The following is a 20,844-nucleotide window of genomic DNA, read 5'->3' on the forward strand; positions in this document are numbered from 1 at the left end:
GGGCAGCGGCTGGGCCGGGGGTGGAGAGCCGGGGGGAGGTGGAGGAAAGCCGGGCCGGGGGGGTGGGAGGAGCGGATGTGTGGGTGGGTGCTGGGGGTGTGAGTGTGTGTGGGGTGTGTGTGGAGAGCCGGGCGGGGGGGGGGGGTGGTGGTGGTGGAGGAGCGACGAGGGGAGGGGTACGGGGGGGGTGTGGGGGTGTGTGGGGGGGTGTGTGTGGGGGGGGTGTGGGGGAGGGGTGTGGGGGAGGGGTGGGGGTGTGTGTGTATGTGGGGGGGGGGAGGTGTGTGTGGGGGAGATCCCAGCCGGGGGGCGGGGCCGGGGCCGGGGCCGGCGCCACGTTGCCGCGTCCCCTGCGGGGTCCCGTCGGCCGCAGGGGGGCGCGCGCGCGGGGCGGGCCGGGCGCGCAGGCGCTCTGCGGCAGCGCCGCTCGGCGGAGGGCCGGCGCAGGCACAGAGCGCGGGGCCGGGCGCACTATGGCGGGCCCGGGGCTGGTGGCCGGAGACGTGGTCGTGGACGCGCTGCCCTACTTCGACCAGGGCTACGAGGCGCCGGGCGTCCGCGAGGCGGTGAGTGCGGGCCGGGGCGGCGGGCGCGGGCCGGGGCGGCGGGCGGCGTTCCTGCCTGACGCCCCGTGTGCGCTAGGCCGCGGCGCTGGTGGAGGAGGAGACGCGGCGGTACCGGCCGACGAAGAACTACCTCAGCTACCTGCCGGCGCACGACTACAGCGCCTTCGAGGTGAGGCGGCCGGCCGGGCCGGCCCCCCGCCCCGCCCCGCCCCGGCCCGGCCCGGCCGGCCGCCGCCGCCGCCTCACCGCTGCCTTCCCCGCAGACCGAGATCATGCGGAACGAGTTCGAGCGCCTGGCGGCCCGGCAGCCCCTGGAGCTGCTCAGCATGAAGAGGTGAGCGGAGGCGGCCCCAGCAGCCGCCCGCCCCCGTCGCTGGCCGCGGCGCCCTCGGGGAGCGCCGGCAGGTGAGCGGTGCCTGCCGGGCCTAGGGCGGCCGGGCCTTCTCCTGAGGTGGGCGGGCGGCATGTTCTAGGTATGAGCTGCCGGCCCCGTCCTCCGGCCAGAAGAACGATATCACGGCGTGGCAGGAGTGCGTGAACAACTCCATGGCGCAACTGGAGCACCAGGCGGTCCGCATCGAGAACCTGGAGTTAATGTCGCAGCATGGTTGTAACGCTTGGAAGGTGTACAATGAGTAAGGCCTTCATCTGCTTTGCTGAACCTAGTTGAAGTTCTGACTTCAATTTCTGCATGTTTCTCGTGTTCTCCGGTGTTAGTCCACTGGGGATCCTTAGAACATATCCTGGAATAACTGAGCCCCTTTGAGAGAGCTATATGTGGAAGAAAAGGAGGCTGATCTGAAAGAGAAGGAGCCGTCTCTGTGACCAAGAAATAGTCCATGTTTCAATACATCCCAGTCTTGAATTTTGTGAGTTACTGTTTGGGTAGCAGTTGGTGATAACGGGCTTTAATTGAGGATAACTAAAGGGATTAATGACAGCCTGCGAAATGATCATTCAGTAGTGGAAATAAAGAAGACTTACTACTGATCCTGCTCAGATCCTGGAGCCGTTATTAATAAAGCTGTTGCAAAAGCAAAAAAAAGTTGTAGACAGTATGGCTGCAGAAAGCACCAGGGCTATTTCAGGCAGAGAATGTTAATGTCCACTTTTGAGAAGGGTTAGCTTAGCCTTAGATAAAGGTGTAGACGAATGCAAAACTTATCTTTGAGAGAAGGCAAAGGGTTGCTTAGCTCAGGAGAAGGGAGGCAGGCAGAGGGATCTATTAGCTCACACATATGTCAGGAAGCAAAAAGAACTGTGTGTGCTCTGATAATGTTATATGAGGGAAACAATAATAAAAATTGTTTACAGGTAATTTTGGAATTAAAGTTAGAAGATGAGTGACAAGGTAGGCAGATGTTACAGTGGCACTCTAGTCAGAATAGCACAACTATACAGGAACAAGCTTGAAGATAAAACTTGACCAGCTAATGGATATGATTTTATGATGCTGTCTGATGGCAAGGGCTGACCATAGTGATTGTTGAAGGTTTATGTCTTAAAACTGCATATGTTACAATTGGAGTGTGTTGGTGTTGCATCATTCTCTTCAGGAGTGAAGAGCACAGACTGCACTGAGACCCAGTTGTCTGGTGCTTGCATTGAGGTGGCTTGTTGTGTGCTTAACTCTGAGGAGTTAAATTGGAGATTAAATGAGTCTGATCTAGCAATTGTGTGTTTTCCTAATGCTTTGCTTCCGTTCTGCTATTAGACATCTGGTTCACATGATAGAACAAGCCCAGAAAGAACTCCAGAAGTTGAGGTGAGTCATTCTTTTTCACGTTTTCATACTTAAGTTGGAAGGAAAGTGAACCTCTCTCCCCTCTGCCCCAAGCTATACAAAGGCTTGTGTATATTCTGTTGCCATGGTCACAGGAAAAAAGACCCAGTAGTAACAATGATGAAGAAATCTGATCCTGCTCTCCCCAGGCAGTTACATTCATAATGCCTATTCCACTCAAACTCTGTGTTTGTTTTGTTTGGGTTTATTTTGTTTTGTCTGAACCTCTGCTTTGAACAGAATGGATTGTGGTGGAATCCTCTCTGAAATGTAGTCATGTTTTCTTTTCACTGCTGATAGCCTTTTATTTAGTGCGCAGTTGTCTCAGTGAAGACATGTTTCCTGACGTTAGGTTTGGCCTGTCATCTTCAAATGGATGCTTTAATGAGTTTACAGAGATGGATTACTCGGGGATGGAGGTCGTAGTATATGGAAATGATGCACCTCCATAATTCGCTCTATTTAGACAGCATGCTATGGACTTGGCAAGTAAAGCTTTTCAGCTTTCAGATTTAGGTGAACTACTAAGCCTGAAGAGGGGACTGTATACTGGGACATGGGTAGAAGGCAAGTGCATAGTGATTCATATCTTTTATCAGTACCTGTGTGTTTAGATTAGCTGGAATTCTTGTCTTGGACAGAATCAGTGTGGGAAAGGGTAGAAGCAGAACTCAAGTTCGGAAGGCTAAAGGAACACCATGATGTATGGCAAGGAGGCTAACAGAATACGAGCGTTAGCAGTGTGACCTAAGAACTACTTAGAGACCAAAGTATTTTAAGTGTTCTGCACTTCTTGAGTGCTTCACTGAATTACTGAATTTTGTGAGTGGTTAGCGTTCATCTTTGCTTTTCTGACTTTTTTTCAGCGAGAACAAAACATTTTCTCTGTTCTGCACTTGTCCAGGAGCAGTAGGCTTGAGTGTTTGAAGTTTTGCTTGTAGTAGAGTGGAAGTTTTTTTGTTGTTGTTTTTGTTGTTTGGGGGTTTTTGTTTTTTTTTTTTTTGTTTTTATTTATCTCAGGATTCTGTGTGCAGCCCTGTACTGGGATTTGTCCATCTATACGTTGTAGTTATGGTCCTGGCTACACAAGTGTTTTCTGGTAGTACTTCTAGGGATTGGGTGTATTTCAAAACTAGCACCAGATCTTACAAATTTTAAAGAAAGGAGACAAAAACAATACACAGATCTTTTTCTCTCCAGGAAAAACATCCAAGATCTGAACTGGCAACGAAAGAACATGCAACTCACAGCTGGGGCTAAGCTACGAGAAATGGAATCTACGTGAGTATCTAGAATTTTTCTGTTAAATCTTCCACAGGTATATCTTTTGCTTGAAATTCTTCCACGCAGAGCATCTGTGATCTTTTAGCGCTATTGTAGGATGTTATTGCATGAATACTGTTGCTTTGCACAAAGTGTTTTAAAGGATTTGTAATTCAGGTCTGCATAATAGTTACTGTTGTTGAGGGAATCACTGAGCAACAGATGTTGAAAAGGAGGGTATATTAGCTGCTTGAAATTGCCTAACTTGTTTCTTAAACTCTTCTTTATCTAAATATTGGAAGTTAGTGGATTTGAGTCTAGTAAATTAACTTTTGTTTGTTAAGGTTTAACAGGGTTAAAAACTACTTTTTATCACTTTGGTTGTTCAAATTACCATCGATATCAACTGAGGTTTATCATGTATTGAGAAAAATACTGCTTTATTTGGTGTCTTGGTGCTTTCTTTGGAGCAATAACTGTCTTTGATTTTAAAACAGAGGACTGTTACATAACACTTGGAGGCTTTTTTTATTTCTTTTCCCTTCCAGATGGGTCTCTCTTGTCAGTAAAAATTATGAGATTGAACGAACGATTGTGCAGCTAGAAAATGAAATTTCACAAATCAAACAGCAGCACGGGGAAGCAAACAAGGAGAATATCCAGCAAGACTTCCAGTGACTTCATCCTTACTGTCTTACTGCAGCATGCGTTAAAGAAACAAAACAAAAAGCTTTGGAGATGCTGTGAGTTTGTAGACGCCTCTAGTTGCAGTTGTGTAAGATGATAAAAAGGTATTTCCATTGTTTGTTTTCCTTGTTTTAAACTCTAGGAGGGGGCAGGGTAGACTCAAAATGTCCTCTTCAGATGTATTACGGGCACAGTTAAACGTACTGTGAATTGTTTCACTTTTTATATACCTAAGATAGGAGCTCTTAAAAACTGTTTCATGGTTTTGCATTTTCCCCTATGCCTTTAATAAACGTTTTGCTACCTGTACGGCTTTCACTTCACGTTCAAAAAACAGCCCGAGTGCTGTCAACGAGGTAGGCTTTGCCGAATAAACCCACCCAGCAGCACTGCCTGGTTGATGTGCATAACCTTGAATTCTGGGGGGGAGGCTGTGTCTGGGGAAGAGGCTGCTGCTCGGCGTACAGCCTTCGTACCTGGCCCGTGCCAGCCCGCGAGAGGCTAGGGTGCAACGTGTGGAATTGCAAAGGTAAAGACTCGTTTGTGTGCGTGAGGCGTCCCAGGCGAACTGCGCACGCCCAAGGGGATCATCTGTAGGGGTTTTATACCCGACACTGCAAGAGTGCGATAGGAATCACGCAGTTACCTCCTAACGCATATTTCTAATTATCCATCGTTAGGTGCGGTACAGCACCATGACTGTATTTCGTAGGTCTTGCAGCATCGCGATACACCAGCGTCCTGCGCCTTGCCTGCTGACCCGGGTGTTGCCATGTCCACTGCGAAGTTCCCAGGCGTGGCGTCCAGCCCTGCTGCTGGGCGTGGGGACGGAGAGGCCTTGCCGTAGCGACCGCTGTCGCTTCGGTCGGGGCAGGTAACGGGCCCGGGTCTCGAGGTGACGCCGCCGCTGTTACACTGTTCTCGGCTCCTCCTGCCTGTCTCTCGGCCTCTCCGCAATCGATGCCGCGTCGGGTCAGGTTCCGAGTGGGCCGTAGCGGCCTCCGGCGGGGCACAGCGCTCGCGGTGTCGATTCCTGGAGGTGCGGTGCGTCCGCAGGCACGGGCGGGGCTGCGGCCCCTTCCGCTCCGGGCTCCGGGCTCCGGCCCGGTGCTCCCGCCCGCCGCAGCCGCCCGGGGGCGGGGCCAGGCCCGGGGGCGGTGCTGCGGGGGGGGCGTCCGCGGGGGGCGGGGCCCGCTGTCTGCGGCGCGCCCCGCCCCCAGGGGCGCTGCCCCCACTGGCGATTGGTTGGGAAGTCGCCGACGCCGACCAATGGAGGTTCACCCCGAGGTGCGTTGACAGGCCTGCGCCCCGCCCTGGCCGGCAGTACGTCACGACTCGTCTTTCCGGACGCCCCCTTAACGACGGAGCACGCGCTCCTGCGCACGGCCCGTCGGGCCGTATCGAACGCGCCTGCGCGCGCCCCGGGCCCGCCTCCCTGCCGGGGCGCGCGCACGGCGCGTGGTGACGCCGTGCGTGCGCGGAGCGGGGAGTTGGGTTCAAAGGAGGAAACATGGCGGAAAACAAAGGAGGCGGCGGCGGCGGGGAGGGGGCTGCCGAGGCCGCGCCGGGCGGCGGCGGCGGCCTGGAGCCCGCGGCCGCGTCCCCCTCCGGCGCCGCGCCGCCCGCGTCCGCCGCCGCGCCGCCCGAGGAGCGGGAGAGCCCGGGCGCGGCGGCGGCGGCGGCGGAGCGCGGTCTCGGGGAGGCCGAGGCCGAGGCGGCGGCGGCGGGGCCCGGTGTCGTTCCAGGGCCGGGCCCCAGCCCGGTACCCCCGCTGACACCGGCGGCGCCGGGGCCCTTCTCGCTGCTGGACACCTGCGCCGTCTGCGCGCAGAGCCTGCAGAGCCGGCGGGAGGCCGAGCCCAAGCTGCTGCCCTGCCTGCACTCCTTCTGCCGGCGCTGCCTGCCCGAGCCCGAGCGGCAGCTCAGCGTGCCCGTGCCCGGCGGCGCCAACGGCGACATCCAGCAAGGTGAGCGCGGGGGCGGCCGGGCAGGGCTGCCGGCGCTCGCCCCCGCCGGGTTTCTCCGCGTTGCGCGCTGGGGTCTCGTTCCTGGAAGCGAGCGAGCGTTCGGCTGCGGCTGCTCTGGGTGGGAACCGGAGTTGTTCTCGGCCTCGCTCGACAGCTGCGCCGGGGAGGTTGCGTACGTGAGTGCCGGTGTTCCTGTTGCCCTCGTCCTCCGGGGTCTGCCTGGCAGCGCCCATATTTGCAGTGCTTCGTATTTTCAAGCGACGGCTGAAACTTGGAAGTTCTTGGAATGATGGTGTGAATGGCGTTGTGCGTTTTGTTTTGGCTCTTAGGGGTGCTACAGTAGAGGTGTGTCTGTGAGGAAGTGCTCGACTGTTCACTTCTACAGCACTCGAAAAAAAAATTCTCGAAGTGAAATCTAATTCTCTGTTGTTACAGTATTACACGTTCAGTTGGAAGTGGCGTCTGTAGGACGCCTGCTTTCAGATACTTGTTTCCTGTGGACTGAGCTAAAACATTGCAGTGCTGCATGTCAGTTGACTCACTGTGCCTGTGTACTCTACACAGACATGACTTGTGCCATGGAACGAGTGTAGACTGCTCCTTCCAGGTGTTTGTATTGGAATCACAGCTTGAATTTTATTTTTTTTTTATTTTATATGTTCAAGGATGGAATTGAAAAGCTTCTGGAGCTTTTAATGGAGTGACTCACATGCTGTGGTCTACAGACCAAACTAGGGCCCTGGTAAGCAGTTTTGCAGGTCTTAACTGGGCCCTGTGGTCAGAGACACCTTGTTTGGTGACATCTTTCTGGTTTTAGCAAGGACTCAAGCCTTTCCTGTGTTGCATGGTGAAGGAATTGACCTGGCTTGGTAGTGGTTCTTTCATCCAAACTCTTCAGAAGCGGTTCATCTAGGATGTGGTCTTAGAAAGTCCATCACTTTTAAGAAGATGATGCATTAAACATAGCTCATAAATGTACTAACTAGAGCACTCAGTTGGCCTTGTGATCCTTCTTGTTAAATTCCAGATTCTACATTTTGCATTATATATGCTAGTGAAAGAAACAGAACTCGGAAAGCTAGGTTTATTTTACTAGTATTTAGCAGGATTATCTGAATCCCGCTATGTCTGTTGGGATACAAGTGTGGGAACAACGTGAAGCGTAGCTTCTGAAGTATATATAAACTGGAATATCAATTCTTCTTATACACATTTTAAGAATGCTTGACTATGTGCTTTGGTGAAGTAAGAATTCATCTTTGGATTGCTGCATCAAAAACTTTTAGATGATGTGAGCAATATGTGCATGTAGGGTCCAGGAGAGTGTACTGGTAAGGATACTTAAGATCCATCTGTAGTGGTACCTAAGTCTGCATGACCAAATGCACTAGCCCAGCAGGTCAGTTAAGAACAAGATGTTGACCAACCAGAAGATGCAGTTTTGTGGACCGCTCTCTCTGCACGTTGTAAATGGAATCAGTTGAATGGCCCATGAAATGTTTACCAGTAAATCAGGTGCAAAATGGACATTCTCAACATACAGAGAAGTACCACGTTGCTTTGTCATGCAGGTTCCTTCCCTCTTGGCATGGGTTTTGGTAGTAATGAAGTGTTACTTCCACTTCTTCTGCTTCTCTAGTCTCCTTAACCACGAGCAGGTGTTTTTTCATGAAGGAAGAATTAATGGGAAGTGGTACCCACAGCTATACCTGAAGCAGGTTATGCTTAACTGCAGGTGCTCACTGCTGGATTATATGCTGTACTATTTTATATCCATTTAAATTTGCCTGCTATTTTTCAGTGTCTTTACACGTAGATAAGAGAATTACAAGTGCTATGGAGAAGAACTGGGTTTTTCTTTTGGTATTTTCCTGGTTACTTTCTTAATTAGCTTCAGATTTTGCTCTGTAAGAGTGGTCAGTACTTAAAATAGTAAATACATGTATTTATTGGGTAATAACTTGAAGTTACTTACCAGGGGTTGAGTGCGAGGTCTGTACCTACAGAGCAGTTCTCTGTGTGACAGCACCCTTTCCTGATGAAAGCATGCTGCTGCTCTTGTAGAGAACACAGTAAGGGTGCTTGAAGGCAGTAGTTTATGGTCTGTATCAGCATCTCTTCTTCTGCCCTGTTGCCACTCCCTTGAGAGACACTGCTAATGAAGGCAGAAGAATGGTCTCAATCCCTAGAAGTTTGAGAAACACTGACTAAAATTTAAAACAATTATCTAAAGTTGTGGTTTGCTGTATTATAAAGAAGTAACTGGTAGGTTCATACCTATTGCACTGGTGAAATTTTTTTTTCTGTTGTTTACATTTCTGTTGGGGGAAAAAATTAGAAGTTTTCTGGTATTTAAAACGTCTTTTTATGTAATTTATTTAACATAAAAAGTAGCATCTTATATTCAGTTTAGTGACTTAACTGAATTGGTCACTGGAATGTGCATTTTATTTGGTGGATAGATGATTTCTTAATGCCTGGTGTTTCAGCTGTCCAGCTGGACTCGTCCTTTCAGATTGAATAGGTTGCAAGAAAACACCTTCTTGTATTTGTATCACGGTATTCTGAAAAATGTTTATTTCTAAGTTAGAGATTTCAGATGGTTACAGACACTGGAAAACAACTTTTTATGCACCCACTGCTGCTTCTGCTCCTGGGAAGATAGGTTGTTTTGAGGTTTCGCTGCCTCACTGAGATATTTACAATCTCTCTTAAGAAGATTATCTCAATAGAGAGAACGCGTGGCTCTCCCAGCTCTTTGTGAATGTCACAGTCTTCATTAGGCTGAAAAACTAAAAAAGAGCTGCAGGATGCCTTCAGAGAGCCTAAAGGACATGTACACAATTGGTTAATGTGCGTGCATGTATAATTTGAGGAACAATACATTTACTACTGAGTGCTATAATATATAGTATCTTAAATTATTTTGATACGCTGAATTCAACTCCCATACCCAGTGTTTGTGTACGTAGAAACTGTGTGTTAATCACACCTTAAATTACGCAGTAACTATTTTTAATTTGCTTTGGAAGGGGGACATAAAAATGGTATGATGTCTATGAGAATGTGACGTATCACTTAAACTGAGTTCAGTAGTAGTTGCTGTATTTTCAGTCTAGACAGCTGAAAATTCCTGCAACAAATAGACTGCTTAAGCTCTGTAAATGCAGGCCATCTTAGTTTCAGTGAATGTTCGTACACATCACCTGAACTCTCTTGATTCTTTAGCTTTCTCCTGTGTTGATGAGTGAGGGTCATGAACATATGTTGGAGCCCAGCAAAGGCTGAGTCCTGAAAAATGTTCAGTTCATATTCTGGACTTGCTAAAAATCTTGATCTGAAACTTAGATTTCAGTCTAAATTAATAGTGTATTTTAAAATAATGTTTTTGTCTGAGAATGTTCTAGGCGTATGTTATTTTTATAAGAATTGATGTCTGTGACTGCTATAAATTGGTTTTCCTCATTAAATATAATGTGTTGTCAGTTCAATGCATGACAGTTGTGATATAAGCAAGGATTGTTTGTCCAAAGGAAAAAAAGCTGATTAGGAGTGGACCTTGAAAGCAGTTAATTTTTTTTTTTTTAAATGTATTTATATTCTGACAGATTTCAGTCTGATTGTGTCACTCACTTGACCTGTGAGGGTTTATTTCAAGGTCTAATCACTGAAACTAGAACAGGGGTTTTGATGTATGGCTATGCAGAAATGTCTGGACCCTTATATTTCTGAGCAAAGTAAATATTATGCACATGCAGTAACTACTATTGGTGTTCTCAACCAATAAATGAAACCTGGCAGAGATTCATTTCTTAGAGGACTACGTACATGCTAAGTTTGAACTTAAAATGGAAGTTTGAGTTATTAGATTGCACGCGTGCTTGCAGATATTTCCTGAGCTGCGAAGCTTTATCATCGTTATAACAATGTACATATCTGAAAGGATTTTGAATTTTCTTATATTCACTTAGTACTTTTGTGTTGGGAATCAGCCTGACACATTTCAACCCAAACAAACGTGTGTTTAAATCCAGATGTCTAAAATCATGCTGTTCACTCAGTAATTAGGATTGTAGAAGGTTGATGACTTGATCATCAGTGGATGATGTGGTAGAGTTTGTCTAGTGCTAATTGATATCTCATAAGTATCAACAGAAAATCTAAGCCATTTCTTTAAAGTGAACATTTTTGAAGGAGCACAGCATCACGTAGGTTGGCAGGGACGTGCAGATTTGTCTAGCTCAACCTCTTGCTCAAAGCAGGTCTGGTTAGAGGCAGTTCTTTAGGGCCTTGTCCAGTTGTGCGGTGACTGTCTACTGGGATGGCAACTTCACAACTTCTCTGAACCTATGTTGCAGTGTTTGACCATCCTTGTAAATATGTGAAACGTATTGCGTTGAAGCAAGTTTTGCCTTGTTCCTGGTTGTGTGTGTTAATACTTGTCCTTTTACTGTGCACTTCTGGGAAGAGCCTGGCTCTGCCCCCTCAGGTAGTTGCAGACAGTGGTGAGGTCCACCGGTGCAGGCTGAGCGGTCTGAGAGGTGCAGCCTCTCCTCGCACGTTACGTATTCCAGCCCTGGTCATCTTGGTTGCCGCTGCCGGGCTTGCCCCAGTTTGTCAGTCCGTGCTGTACTGGGGAGTCCCAGACTGGGCCCAGTATCCAGGTGTGGTCTCCCAGAGTGCTAAAGAGGGGGAAGGATTGCTGCCCTGGACCTGCTGGCTGTACCTGCTAATGCAGCCCAGGACATGTCGGCCTTCTTTGCTGAAGGGCGTGCTGTTGACTCCTGTTCAACTTCTTCTCCATAAGGTACTTTAAACATTGTATTTTAGGGTATTAAAGTGAGGTCAAAGTTACTTTTTTATACTCACGTTTTAGGGTTTTAGTACTCTTGAATGTCATGAAGCAACTAAAGAATTCATAAAGATTTTTGTGTTACAGACCAGAGCTTATGTTGAAAGCGTTGGATCTTATGAAAATATGAATTTTCATATGTAAGCAGGGATATTTAGGAATGCAAGTGTTTGGGTTCAATACTTGAATAAAGTTTGAGAGGTACTTTGAATTTATAATTTTGAACTACTGGGAAGACTCCCTGCACTAGCCCAGTGATGGAGGGAATCCAGTGGTGAACGGTGCTGCTGAAGTACAACATGCTTTTCGTAGTGTCTTATCCCTTGATCACATACATCGTGTGCATGCCATGCCCTTCCCCATTCAGATTGATGCTCTCCTCACCCTCAGCAACACCCTTTTTTTTGCTGCCAAAGGCTGTCTTGGAGTTAGAACTTCAGTGACTTTACCTTCCCTTATGGCTTTTTGTTCTCTGTAAGGTTTAAGAAGTGTTTGGTTAGGCTGTGACGTGTTCACTGTAAGTTGAAGTCAACTTGGACCTTGAAGTCAACAAGTGACCGTATGGATCCTTTAGTATGGAAGCTTCTTACAAAAGTTGGCTATTTTGCTTCAGCCAGTGTAATGTTTGTAGTGAGTAGGTAAGTTTCCATGGCTAGTTGTAACCGTGTTCCCCTTCCCTTCCTCCCCACTTCCCCTTTCTCTAACCCCAGGCTACCCTGTGGGAGGCTCCCAGCCAGCTTCTCTCTAGTGTTTGTAAACAAAAACTAGAAAACCAGATCGAGCGGATGGTAGTACGTGGGCTTGGCTAGGAAACAGGTTAATTCTTACTGGCTCAGGAAGCCTTGCTCTTCTACGGATGGTCTCTGAAACATCTGATGAAATTCCAGAAGGGAATTTCTAGAAGTGTGGGTAAGGAGCAAAGAATAAGATTCAGAAAGTTCCAGGTTTTTTCTTCGTGTGCAAAAGTAGTAGGTATGAGTTGGACACATACTGTCTTCCTAGGCAGAATGTGTCTTGCCTAGCAAAGATGTAATGGGAGCAGATCAGTTGGTTTCAACTTATGTTAAAAGTGCCAAGAGTCTGAATTCTTTAATACCAAGCTGGAGTGGGTACAGTAGCCGAAGACTTGATATAAGCTTTCTCTGGAGACGATTTCTCTGGTTTGGTCCTACAAGACTGGAAGCATAGAGAACCAAGCCTTTCCACCTCTGTAGCTCTCAAGCACTTTTAAAATTTGGAAGAGTATTTTAGTTTTGCCAGGATTAAGATGTCAGACTGGAGAAATTAATTCTAAGCAGGTTTTGAATAAATTTCCTGTTGAAGCTAGTTCAAGATGAAGGCTTTCATAGTTATATTAACCTGTTGGAAAAATTGCCTGTTTTGAGATGCATGCAAATAGCCATCAGAGAAATGTCATTACCCTTGGGAAATTTTAAACATAAATATATACAAGGTATTCTCATAGTTCAGAGTTACAACTGAGAAAAATACTTTTGTTGCAGCTTTAGGTGTTAGTTGGCAGTGGTAGATTAAAAGCATCTTCTATTTGAAATCTTATGTTCTTTGAAATGTTCCATTGTGATTTGCTGTTGGATTATGTTGCAGATTTTTTAGCAGTCTTTGTGTTTTTACAAAAACAAAATTACTTTTTCTCCACAACTTACTTCAGTTTTGCGCTTTCTGACATCCTTTGATGTCTATGGTCTAGTTTAGTGTGCTTTATCTGAATCATAAGCAGTTAAAAGGATTACATAGATGCTTCTCATTAGTGTTTTTAATAAAGTCTTTGACAAATAAGAACGTCTAATGTGCAATGTAAGGAAGATGTGACTTCTAGTCTTATAACTAATGGTTCAACACGTGTTGCGTAGTAAAATTTGTGCTACGTGCCTGTCTTTGCTCTGACAAAACTCTTCACCTGAGGTATTCTGTGTTCTGCTTTGGTTAGAAATGTAGGTGATGAGCTCGGCAGAAGTTGCCAAGAGAGCTGGAGCCGTACCAGAATGTTCTTGTATGGCTTTTTCTTGGTTTCGCAGTTGTGATCCACAGCCTGATTTGCAGAGACGTGGGCTCCCATGCAGGGCAGGGACAGCTCTTCCCGGGGCAGTGACCATTCTCGGGACGTGGCCGGTGTTCCTGTTTCCATCCGCCGTGGGCTCTGCCTTGAGTCCCGTCAGCGTGCTGGAGAGAGCTGGGGTGCAGAGCAGCTCAGGTGGCTCCCCAGGGCGAATTCCTGCTGTAGCTCTTGCAGATCCATCCCTGGCTACGTTCTTATGGGGTTGCGCTTCTGTTAGTTCTCCTCTGTGGCTTTCTTTAGCTCAGAGTAGTGTCTCAGGCGAATTGCTTTTTCTGACTGTGTCAGGAGACTCCTTAGGAGTGTGTCGCAAGGAATCTGGGAGTTTCTTTTCTCCCTCTGTTGCAGGCTTTGGAAACTCTGGTAGGGAGGAATGGCTCATGATGTGAGAAGATGGCAAGTGAAACCTATCTCCCTTTGAGTGGGGTTGACAATGCAATGCAGGCTTTTCCTACCTGCTGGATTGGTGACTCTCAAACCAAATTTCCAGGTAAGAAGTTATTCCTGCTTCTCGCTTAAGTCAGCCTTAGGTGGGGTAAAAGGAGAGAAACAAAACTCAGTTTAGGCTACGCGTTGTATGTAGCAGTGGATGTGGGACAGTAAACACGTGTGATTGAAAGTGTTTTTGCTGTTCTGGATAATGTCTGGAGAAGTGTGAGACAAAAAGTAGAATCTGATCTGAACTGCACAATTAGTTGGGAATAGGATGTAATTCATTTCACCACAGTGCTACTGGAGATGGCAGGGAGGGGAAAATTTGGTACATAGAGCTGTGTATATCAAGTACTGTGGAAGAGCAGTAATAAGTGTTTATGCTCATGGTTGTTACAGGTCTTATACACTGTTGTGTGGTTTGTGATATAAACAAGTAGAAGAACCGTCCTCTTAAATGCAATGTAAGAAGCTTGGAAGCCCACTCCTGTTATCTGCAGCTCTTGTAAATTAGTTCATCATTTTCCATGGCCTTTTAGGTCCAAAGGCTTATTGTTCTTGAATTTCTTAATGAAAGTACTGATATTCACAGGAGCATCTGTGGATGGCTGGTGAAGTGTGTAGGATGCTTTTTTCTTTTTTCTTTTTTTTTTTTTGGCACCTGAAGAGTAACTGTGTTCCTGTAGTTAATGCTGATGACAGTATTTTGATGATAGTGTACTGTAAGTCAGAAAGGAACTGTTGTTCAAAACATTTTGGACCCTCAGTGCAGAGTTTCACGTGATGTGGTCAATACTTACTACTTCTTCTAATATTTTTGCCAGGGAAGAAGCATTTCTGTTTTATGGTTAGGTGAAACTGAGCTATATGGGATTTGAAATGTGAAGTCTGAAAGAAACTTCCTGATTCTCAACTCTTCGCTTTAGTGCTGCTGTTAACCTCTGGGGTATCAATTTATGGCTTCAAAATAATATGAAACCATCTTTGAGAACACAGAAAGTCTTTGTGGTAATAATTGGGATTGAGGGGAGATCATAAACCTGCCTGACCTTCATAATTTCTATGAATGTGTCTAATTCTAATCCAACTGTGATTTAGGAAAAAAGATTGATTTTTTAACAGTAGTTTTTGCTGTGTGCTATCTGATGCATTCCTTGGAAGTAGTTACGTGCCTTTTTTGAAAGCAGAGTTACAGTGGAAATGTGTGTACTAGGGCTAACGTGTTTGTGTGTGTTGTTTTTTTTTTTTTTTTTTTTTAAACAGTATTAGGCTTCTAATTTGAATTGATGCAGAAAAATAATGTAATAAGTTCTGCTGGAGTATAACTAGGATGATATTTTTACTTTTACTTCATGTAAATTTTCTTCTGTAAGAATTTTTTTGGACTGAAACTGGCAGTGAAACCTTGTTTTTTCTAGTAGGTTATATAAACATTTGAGCCTTAGCTTGTCCTAAAATACATTCCTATTAAATTTTTACCATAAACTTTGTTAGCTTGCAAATTATCTTAAGTTTTGACAGGTAAGGATTTCCTTCTGGTTTTCATCTATGTAAATGCTATTCCAGTGTGATTTTTCTCTGCTTTTCCCTCTCCCCTCACAAAATCAGCCACATCTGTATCTTCTCAGTAATGCAGTTTGTTTCCTAGTACAAATGATGCTGCATTAATTTGTTTTATATTAGATTAAAAGACTGAGACATGAGTGATTATGGGATGTGTAGTGGCTCATATTGGAAAGCTGCTGTTGGAAATAATGGGCATTGAGATATGAAAATGAAGTGTAATATGCTGAATGAGAATCGCAAGGCCTTGTCTTAGGATTGTGATCTATTGAGATATGTGCGGAACACTGGTGGCACCTCGTGTACAAAGTGCATTTGAATACGGAGGCACAAGAAGCGAGTGTTTGACTGAGAGCACTGTTTGTGGACTACCCCTTCCCTGTGTCCCCCTGGACAGAAGCAATGGCCAAGGTGGAATTACCCACGGTCAGAATCCAGCCCATGAACTGCCAGTTGTATTGCTCTTTTGACATCAAAAGACTTGATTATATTCAAGCTTTCAGTGATTTGTCTAGTTTAAAACTAAACAAAACCTGCCTTACAGGAAGCGGTTTGCATCTGTGGAATTTGACTTCGCGTTGTGTAAAGATTGTAAATCTTGGGCTTCTTTTTTTTCCCCCTGCAATATTTTGTGTGATTAACCCAAGACAGTACTAAAAATCAGGTTTACCTGTGGTCTGTTTTAGATGGAGTAGTTTTAATGGTAAATGTTTGAAATTTTTGTTCTGTAAGTATATACACATCAGCTGATAGATGGTTTTCATGTAGTATTCCCTAAGGAATTTTGTCTTTCAGTAGTAAGAAAATCTCAAGGTTCTGCATATGGGGGAGGCTTCATTGTGTATATGAAAGCTCTTGTACATGTAGGTACTGAAATACTGGTTATTTTTCACATCCTGCTCTTGAAGCATGTTTGGTTTGAGACAGGGAATTTTTAGTTGGATTATTGTTGTTGCTCTGTAGTGAATCTTCTGTGTTTTGAAGCCATTGTTAATTTTAGCACTTGAAAAAATTAATGCTAATTTACTACTAATGTAATTAATCTCCCTGAAATAAGTCCTACTGTTCTCACTGAATATCCACAAAGGAGTTGAGCATCATTTAATTACACTTACTTTTCAAAGTTGTTTCAGGTGTCCCAGTGTATAAAAATACCCAGTTGCTTTGAAAGCTTTTCCTTGAAAATTATATTCACCACAAAAGTGTATAGGAACTTGACTGGCAGACTAGATGACACTTCTGGGAAGAAAGTGTTAACCACTACCTTAGTGGTAAATAAGTTTTCAAACCTTTAACATGGGTTGTTCATAGAACATCTTTAAATGTCGATTTGGTTCATGTAGTAACTTCTTTGCAGCTCTGCTGAGGACTTAAAACTTTAATTTAGCAATTACAGAGGATAGCAAAGCAGGATACTGGAAAGGAACTCGTCTAATTGATATCCAGTGTTAAAGCTATGTGTGTATACATTTACATGTATATGTGCAAAGTGTTGTATGTGCTGCAGAAAGGCAAGTGTAGTTGGCGTGAGAGGATTTTTTGCTATCAACTCATGTTTTTTGGTATTAGCCTTCCCTGCAGAACACTATTTGAAAAAAACCCCGAAACCTTCAGATAGTTTGTATTACTTCATCTGCCTCCCTGACCTCATGGAAATAGGTTATAAGACATCCCCTGTTGTATCTGGGAGAATATTGTGACACATTACTACTTTGACATTTTTGTGAACGTCACTAAAGTCACACCTGACTATCCAGGCACGACTCTCTTAATGCTTGTCTTGAGACAGACTGGACAATAGATGGTTATAAAAAGTAATTAACAGGTGCCTTGAGTTTAACAAACGAAAATGAGGAGGAAAAAAAAAAAAGACGATATTTGCTTAGGGAGAACAAATGACTTGGCTAAAAATATGTATTTTTTCAGGAAGAAATCAGTAGGGAAAAACTGAGTATGATGTAGAAATTATCATAACTTCATTCTAGGTAAGGGATCCATTTCTGAAGAGGGGGGTGTGTGGTTCATGGGGGTTTTCGTGTTTTGTTGTTGTTGGGGTGTTTTTTTAGGGGAAACCTGTTATACATGGGTAATGACTGTTTTTTAAGAGTAATGTCAGCTGTGTAATCTGTTCATTTACCCAAGTGAAATGAGCAGTCTGAGGATTTTGTGTTCATTCTTGTCATCTTTTGATTCTGGGCATGTTGATTTTCACGTTCTTTTTCTTAAAAGTGGGAAACTTTTTCTGCTTTGCAGTTGGTGTAATCAGATGTCCAATATGCCGCCAAGAATGCAGACAGATAGATCTGGTGGATAACTACTTTGTAAAAGACACGTCAGAAACACCAAGCAGCTCCGATGAGAAGTCAGAACAGGTATGGTGCTTTCCTGCTTGCTGGAATTCACATGCTGTTTTTGTTACTGTACATGTTAATGCTTTACAGGAAAATGATGGTAACTGACTGTTTTCCTTTGCAGGTGTGTACAAGCTGTGAAGATAATGCTAGTGCTGTTGGATTTTGTGTAGAGTGTGGGGAATGGTTGTGCAAGACTTGCATAGAAGCTCATCAGCGAGTAAAATTTACTAAAGATCATATGATCAGAAAAAAAGAGGATGTATCTTCAGGTGAGTGTTTGGATATCACTTAGCCTGTAGTAAAAATGTTTTCTCTTTGGCACATGTAAAAAGAGAGTTGGAGGATTATTTAGGTAGCAACCAGCTGTATGGCTTTCCCCAAAGATGTGGGAAAAGTTTAGTAAAAAGCTACCAGTGCAAAATTGGTAGCTCTAGAAATAGAGGAAAAACTAAATTTTAAACTAAAATGGGTTGTTTGCTAATACTTTGTGTACAGTTTGATGTCCAATGTAGAAAATATCTTAAGTACAGAAGAAACAGAATGAGACTGCAGTCTTTGGAAAGGATTTAGATCCATTATTAATAATCCTTTTGTTTAGTAGAATCACTAACTAAATGGAGGGGTTGAATTCTGCAGAGCACCGACATATTGCTAATCTTATCCATTGGCCAAGGAAATTAAATTATACATTTTGTTGTACTTGGTTATGAGGAGCAATTGTAGTTCTCCCAGTGGAGAAGGATATACAGATAAGCTTGTAGTCATAGTCAATATGATGTTACTGTTGTATTGATATTGCTGAGTAAATGTGGACTTTGAATTTATTTTAGGTTTAATATCTCTTTCAGCAAAATTTAATGTGCAAAGTGTGTGTACAGTTTGTTTAGACCTGCAGCTTTATTAGAAGCTAATTCTTAAACTGTCATTTGACCGTATATAATTTGTAACTTCCCAAGGTAATGTGGAAAACATTCTCAAAACAGGTAGAAGGTAGCTGGATTTTAGCTTAGAAGATTTTATTTGTAAATGGGATAAAAGTTCTGATTTGAAGACCCGTAGGTTCTATGCAATCTGGGTGTATATGAAGACTGATCATATTGAGGAAGAGAGATCTTGACATTTTGCGCGCTCTCTACATTTAAAGTAAATTAAGATCTTCATTATTGTCTCATTGTGCTGTTTCAAAGGGTAACGCTGCTTTGCTTTCTCCCAGCTCTTGTCAAAATCATATTAATAGTTAAAAAGTTTGCTGTTGAGCTTAGTCCTTTTAGACAATGATCTTATTTTACTTGCTCTAACAAATAAACTTCATTTTTTGAGAGGTCTCTCTGTATGTCTTAATGGGTTTTGTTTAATAAGAAAGATTACCTATTTAAGTTTAAATGTATTAATCCCAATAGATTAGAAACCCTTAAGGTGAAATCAAATTACAGGGCCCTACAAAGAATTACTAACGTCTTTCGTTAGGAGTGCTGCATTGTGACTGCCAAGGTGATACTATAGCTTCACTTCCCCTCCAATAACCTGAGTGGGGAGGTGCCAAAAAATGGCTGTTCCAATAAAATAAGCTTTCTATCAGAAATTTATGTTGGTGTTTAAGAAGATGGAAGCCCAGGTGTAGTCGGTATTTGAGCATATGGCAAGAACATAGCCTTCCTTTGACCTGACGTACAGCGAGCCGTAGTAGCTCTCTTGATTGTAGGGAATGACGATTCATTATTTTCTCAGGGGCGCTTGTTCCCTTCTTTCTTGTTAGACTCTAAGATATGCCCTGAGACTTTAAATTTCTATTAATGAGTGTCAGCTGTATATTCATGAGCTCTCTTTCTTTACAATAACTTGCATGATATAACAAGCTTCAGAAATGTTGGAGACCGAGGAAGACATTCATGTTTTAAACCTTACCTGCTGTATCTTCCAAAGGCTGCTTTCCTCTGTGCTAAGCTCAAAATATCTTTAGAAGACCGTGCAGCACTTTTTAGTAAACTTGGAACTATTTTTTGATGTTATCTGTTACTTGCTTAAGTGGAAAAGTTAAGCAGTTTAGCTGGGGTTTAAATAACTCTTAACACAGGCAATGTTTGCTTTGCATTTACCACTTCAGTTGCATATGACTTAATGAGGTTTATAAAGGTTTTGAAGTGATAATTTAGAAAACCTATGGGTGTTTGGTAGTATAAAAGTTTGTGAGGTTTGATCCATCCTTCAGTGTGTCAGAGGTGAAATTGCATGCAATTTAAGCTTTAAACACGTGCACACAATCCTGGTGCTTGTGTACAGCTTTTACATTCTTACAGGAGCCAGTGTCTTTTGAGTGTTTGTGATAGGAGAGGAATTCCTCCTTCTCTTTGAATACAGTAAAGCGGAAACAGCTATAAACCACTGGCACTGTAAATATTTCAATGAGAACGTATTTGCGGTAACTTTAGGGTGAGAACAGGTCTGTAGTTGTCTTTGTCCAAATTCTTGATTGTTACTTAGCTTGGAAGTTAGTCGTTTTGCTCTTTGGATTGTCTAAATTTTATTTTAAAATGCAAAAATGGTTTATTTTTAAAAACAGAGGCCGTGGGAGCATCTGGTCAACGTCCTGTTTTCTGTCCTGTCCACAAACAAGAGCAGTTAAAACTTTTCTGTGAAACATGTGACAGGCTGACATGCAGAGACTGTCAGTTACTGGAACACAAAGAACACAGGTACAAATATTACCATGTCTTAATTCCTGTGGTGCACTTTCTCAGAGGATGAAATGGCATTGATTTAAAACAGTTGTGTCATTAAATACTGTTGTATTTACTCTTGTCGGGCTGAAATGATCCCTTGGAAAGGAGAACCTGTGTGGAGTGCTGAAAACTTTAAGTGATCGGTTGGTTGAGCTTTGTCAAGCATCTTAAGAGCAGATTCAAAACAACGTGGTCTGAGGTGATTTGGTGCGATTAAGGTGTTAACTTGTCTGGCATTCTCCAGTGCTGTCGCTCTGTTTGGGACTTGAATAGAAATTGCTACAGCCCCGAACACCTGGTGCTGTAAAGAAGCAAACATGATACAGTGAGTCATGGATGAGGTAATTTTTTGAAAGGGCATGTTTTATTATGCAACAGTCTTTCAATTTAGGTTAATTTTTTGAAGGGAAGGTATAAAATTTGCCTCATAGTTAATATATTTTTCTAGTACAGAGGGAAAAATTGTTTGGTTTTAGTTGGTTGAAAGTTGCCTGATTCCAAGTAAGAAGAAATGATGGGGTTTGTCTCCAGCGCTTGCTTTTCTCTTAGCTGCTAGAAAAAAGTTGGAACCTCTTAAGATACA

The 20,844-nt window shown here is 44.0% G+C and overlaps 2 protein-coding genes across 3 annotated transcripts in view; both read left to right on the forward strand.

Moving 5' to 3' along the window:
* Positions 1-361: 361 nt before the first annotated feature.
* On the forward strand, positions 362-4,608 carry BCAS2 (BCAS2 pre-mRNA processing factor). The gene is made up of 7 exons (XM_075521765.1): positions 362-566; positions 643-735; positions 830-900; positions 1,040-1,201; positions 2,281-2,331; positions 3,550-3,630; positions 4,161-4,608. The coding sequence occupies exons 1-7, from the start codon at positions 474-476 to the stop codon at positions 4,288-4,290; spliced, it is 681 nt and encodes a 226-aa protein (XP_075377880.1). The 5' UTR covers positions 362-473; the 3' UTR covers positions 4,291-4,608.
* A 1,099-nt stretch (positions 4,609-5,707) lies between these two features.
* TRIM33 (tripartite motif containing 33) overlaps positions 5,708-20,844 on the forward strand; it is a 41,756-nt gene continuing 26,619 nt past the window's right edge. The window contains exons 1-4 of one of the 2 annotated variants that reach the window (XM_075521427.1): positions 5,708-6,266; positions 17,441-17,559; positions 17,663-17,810; positions 20,102-20,234. In XM_075521427.1, coding sequence (XP_075377542.1) covers positions 5,810-6,266; positions 17,441-17,559; positions 17,663-17,810; positions 20,102-20,234 — 857 coding nt within the window. In that variant the 5' untranslated portion in view covers positions 5,708-5,809. The remainder of the gene's footprint in view (positions 6,267-17,440; positions 17,560-17,662; positions 17,811-20,101; positions 20,235-20,844) is intronic. The other variant, XM_075521426.1, reaches the window with a different exon arrangement.

Source organism: Mycteria americana, chromosome 20 (genome assembly GCF_035582795.1).
Source record: "Mycteria americana isolate JAX WOST 10 ecotype Jacksonville Zoo and Gardens chromosome 20, USCA_MyAme_1.0, whole genome shotgun sequence".
Taxonomy (NCBI): Eukaryota; Metazoa; Chordata; class Aves; order Ciconiiformes; family Ciconiidae; genus Mycteria; species Mycteria americana.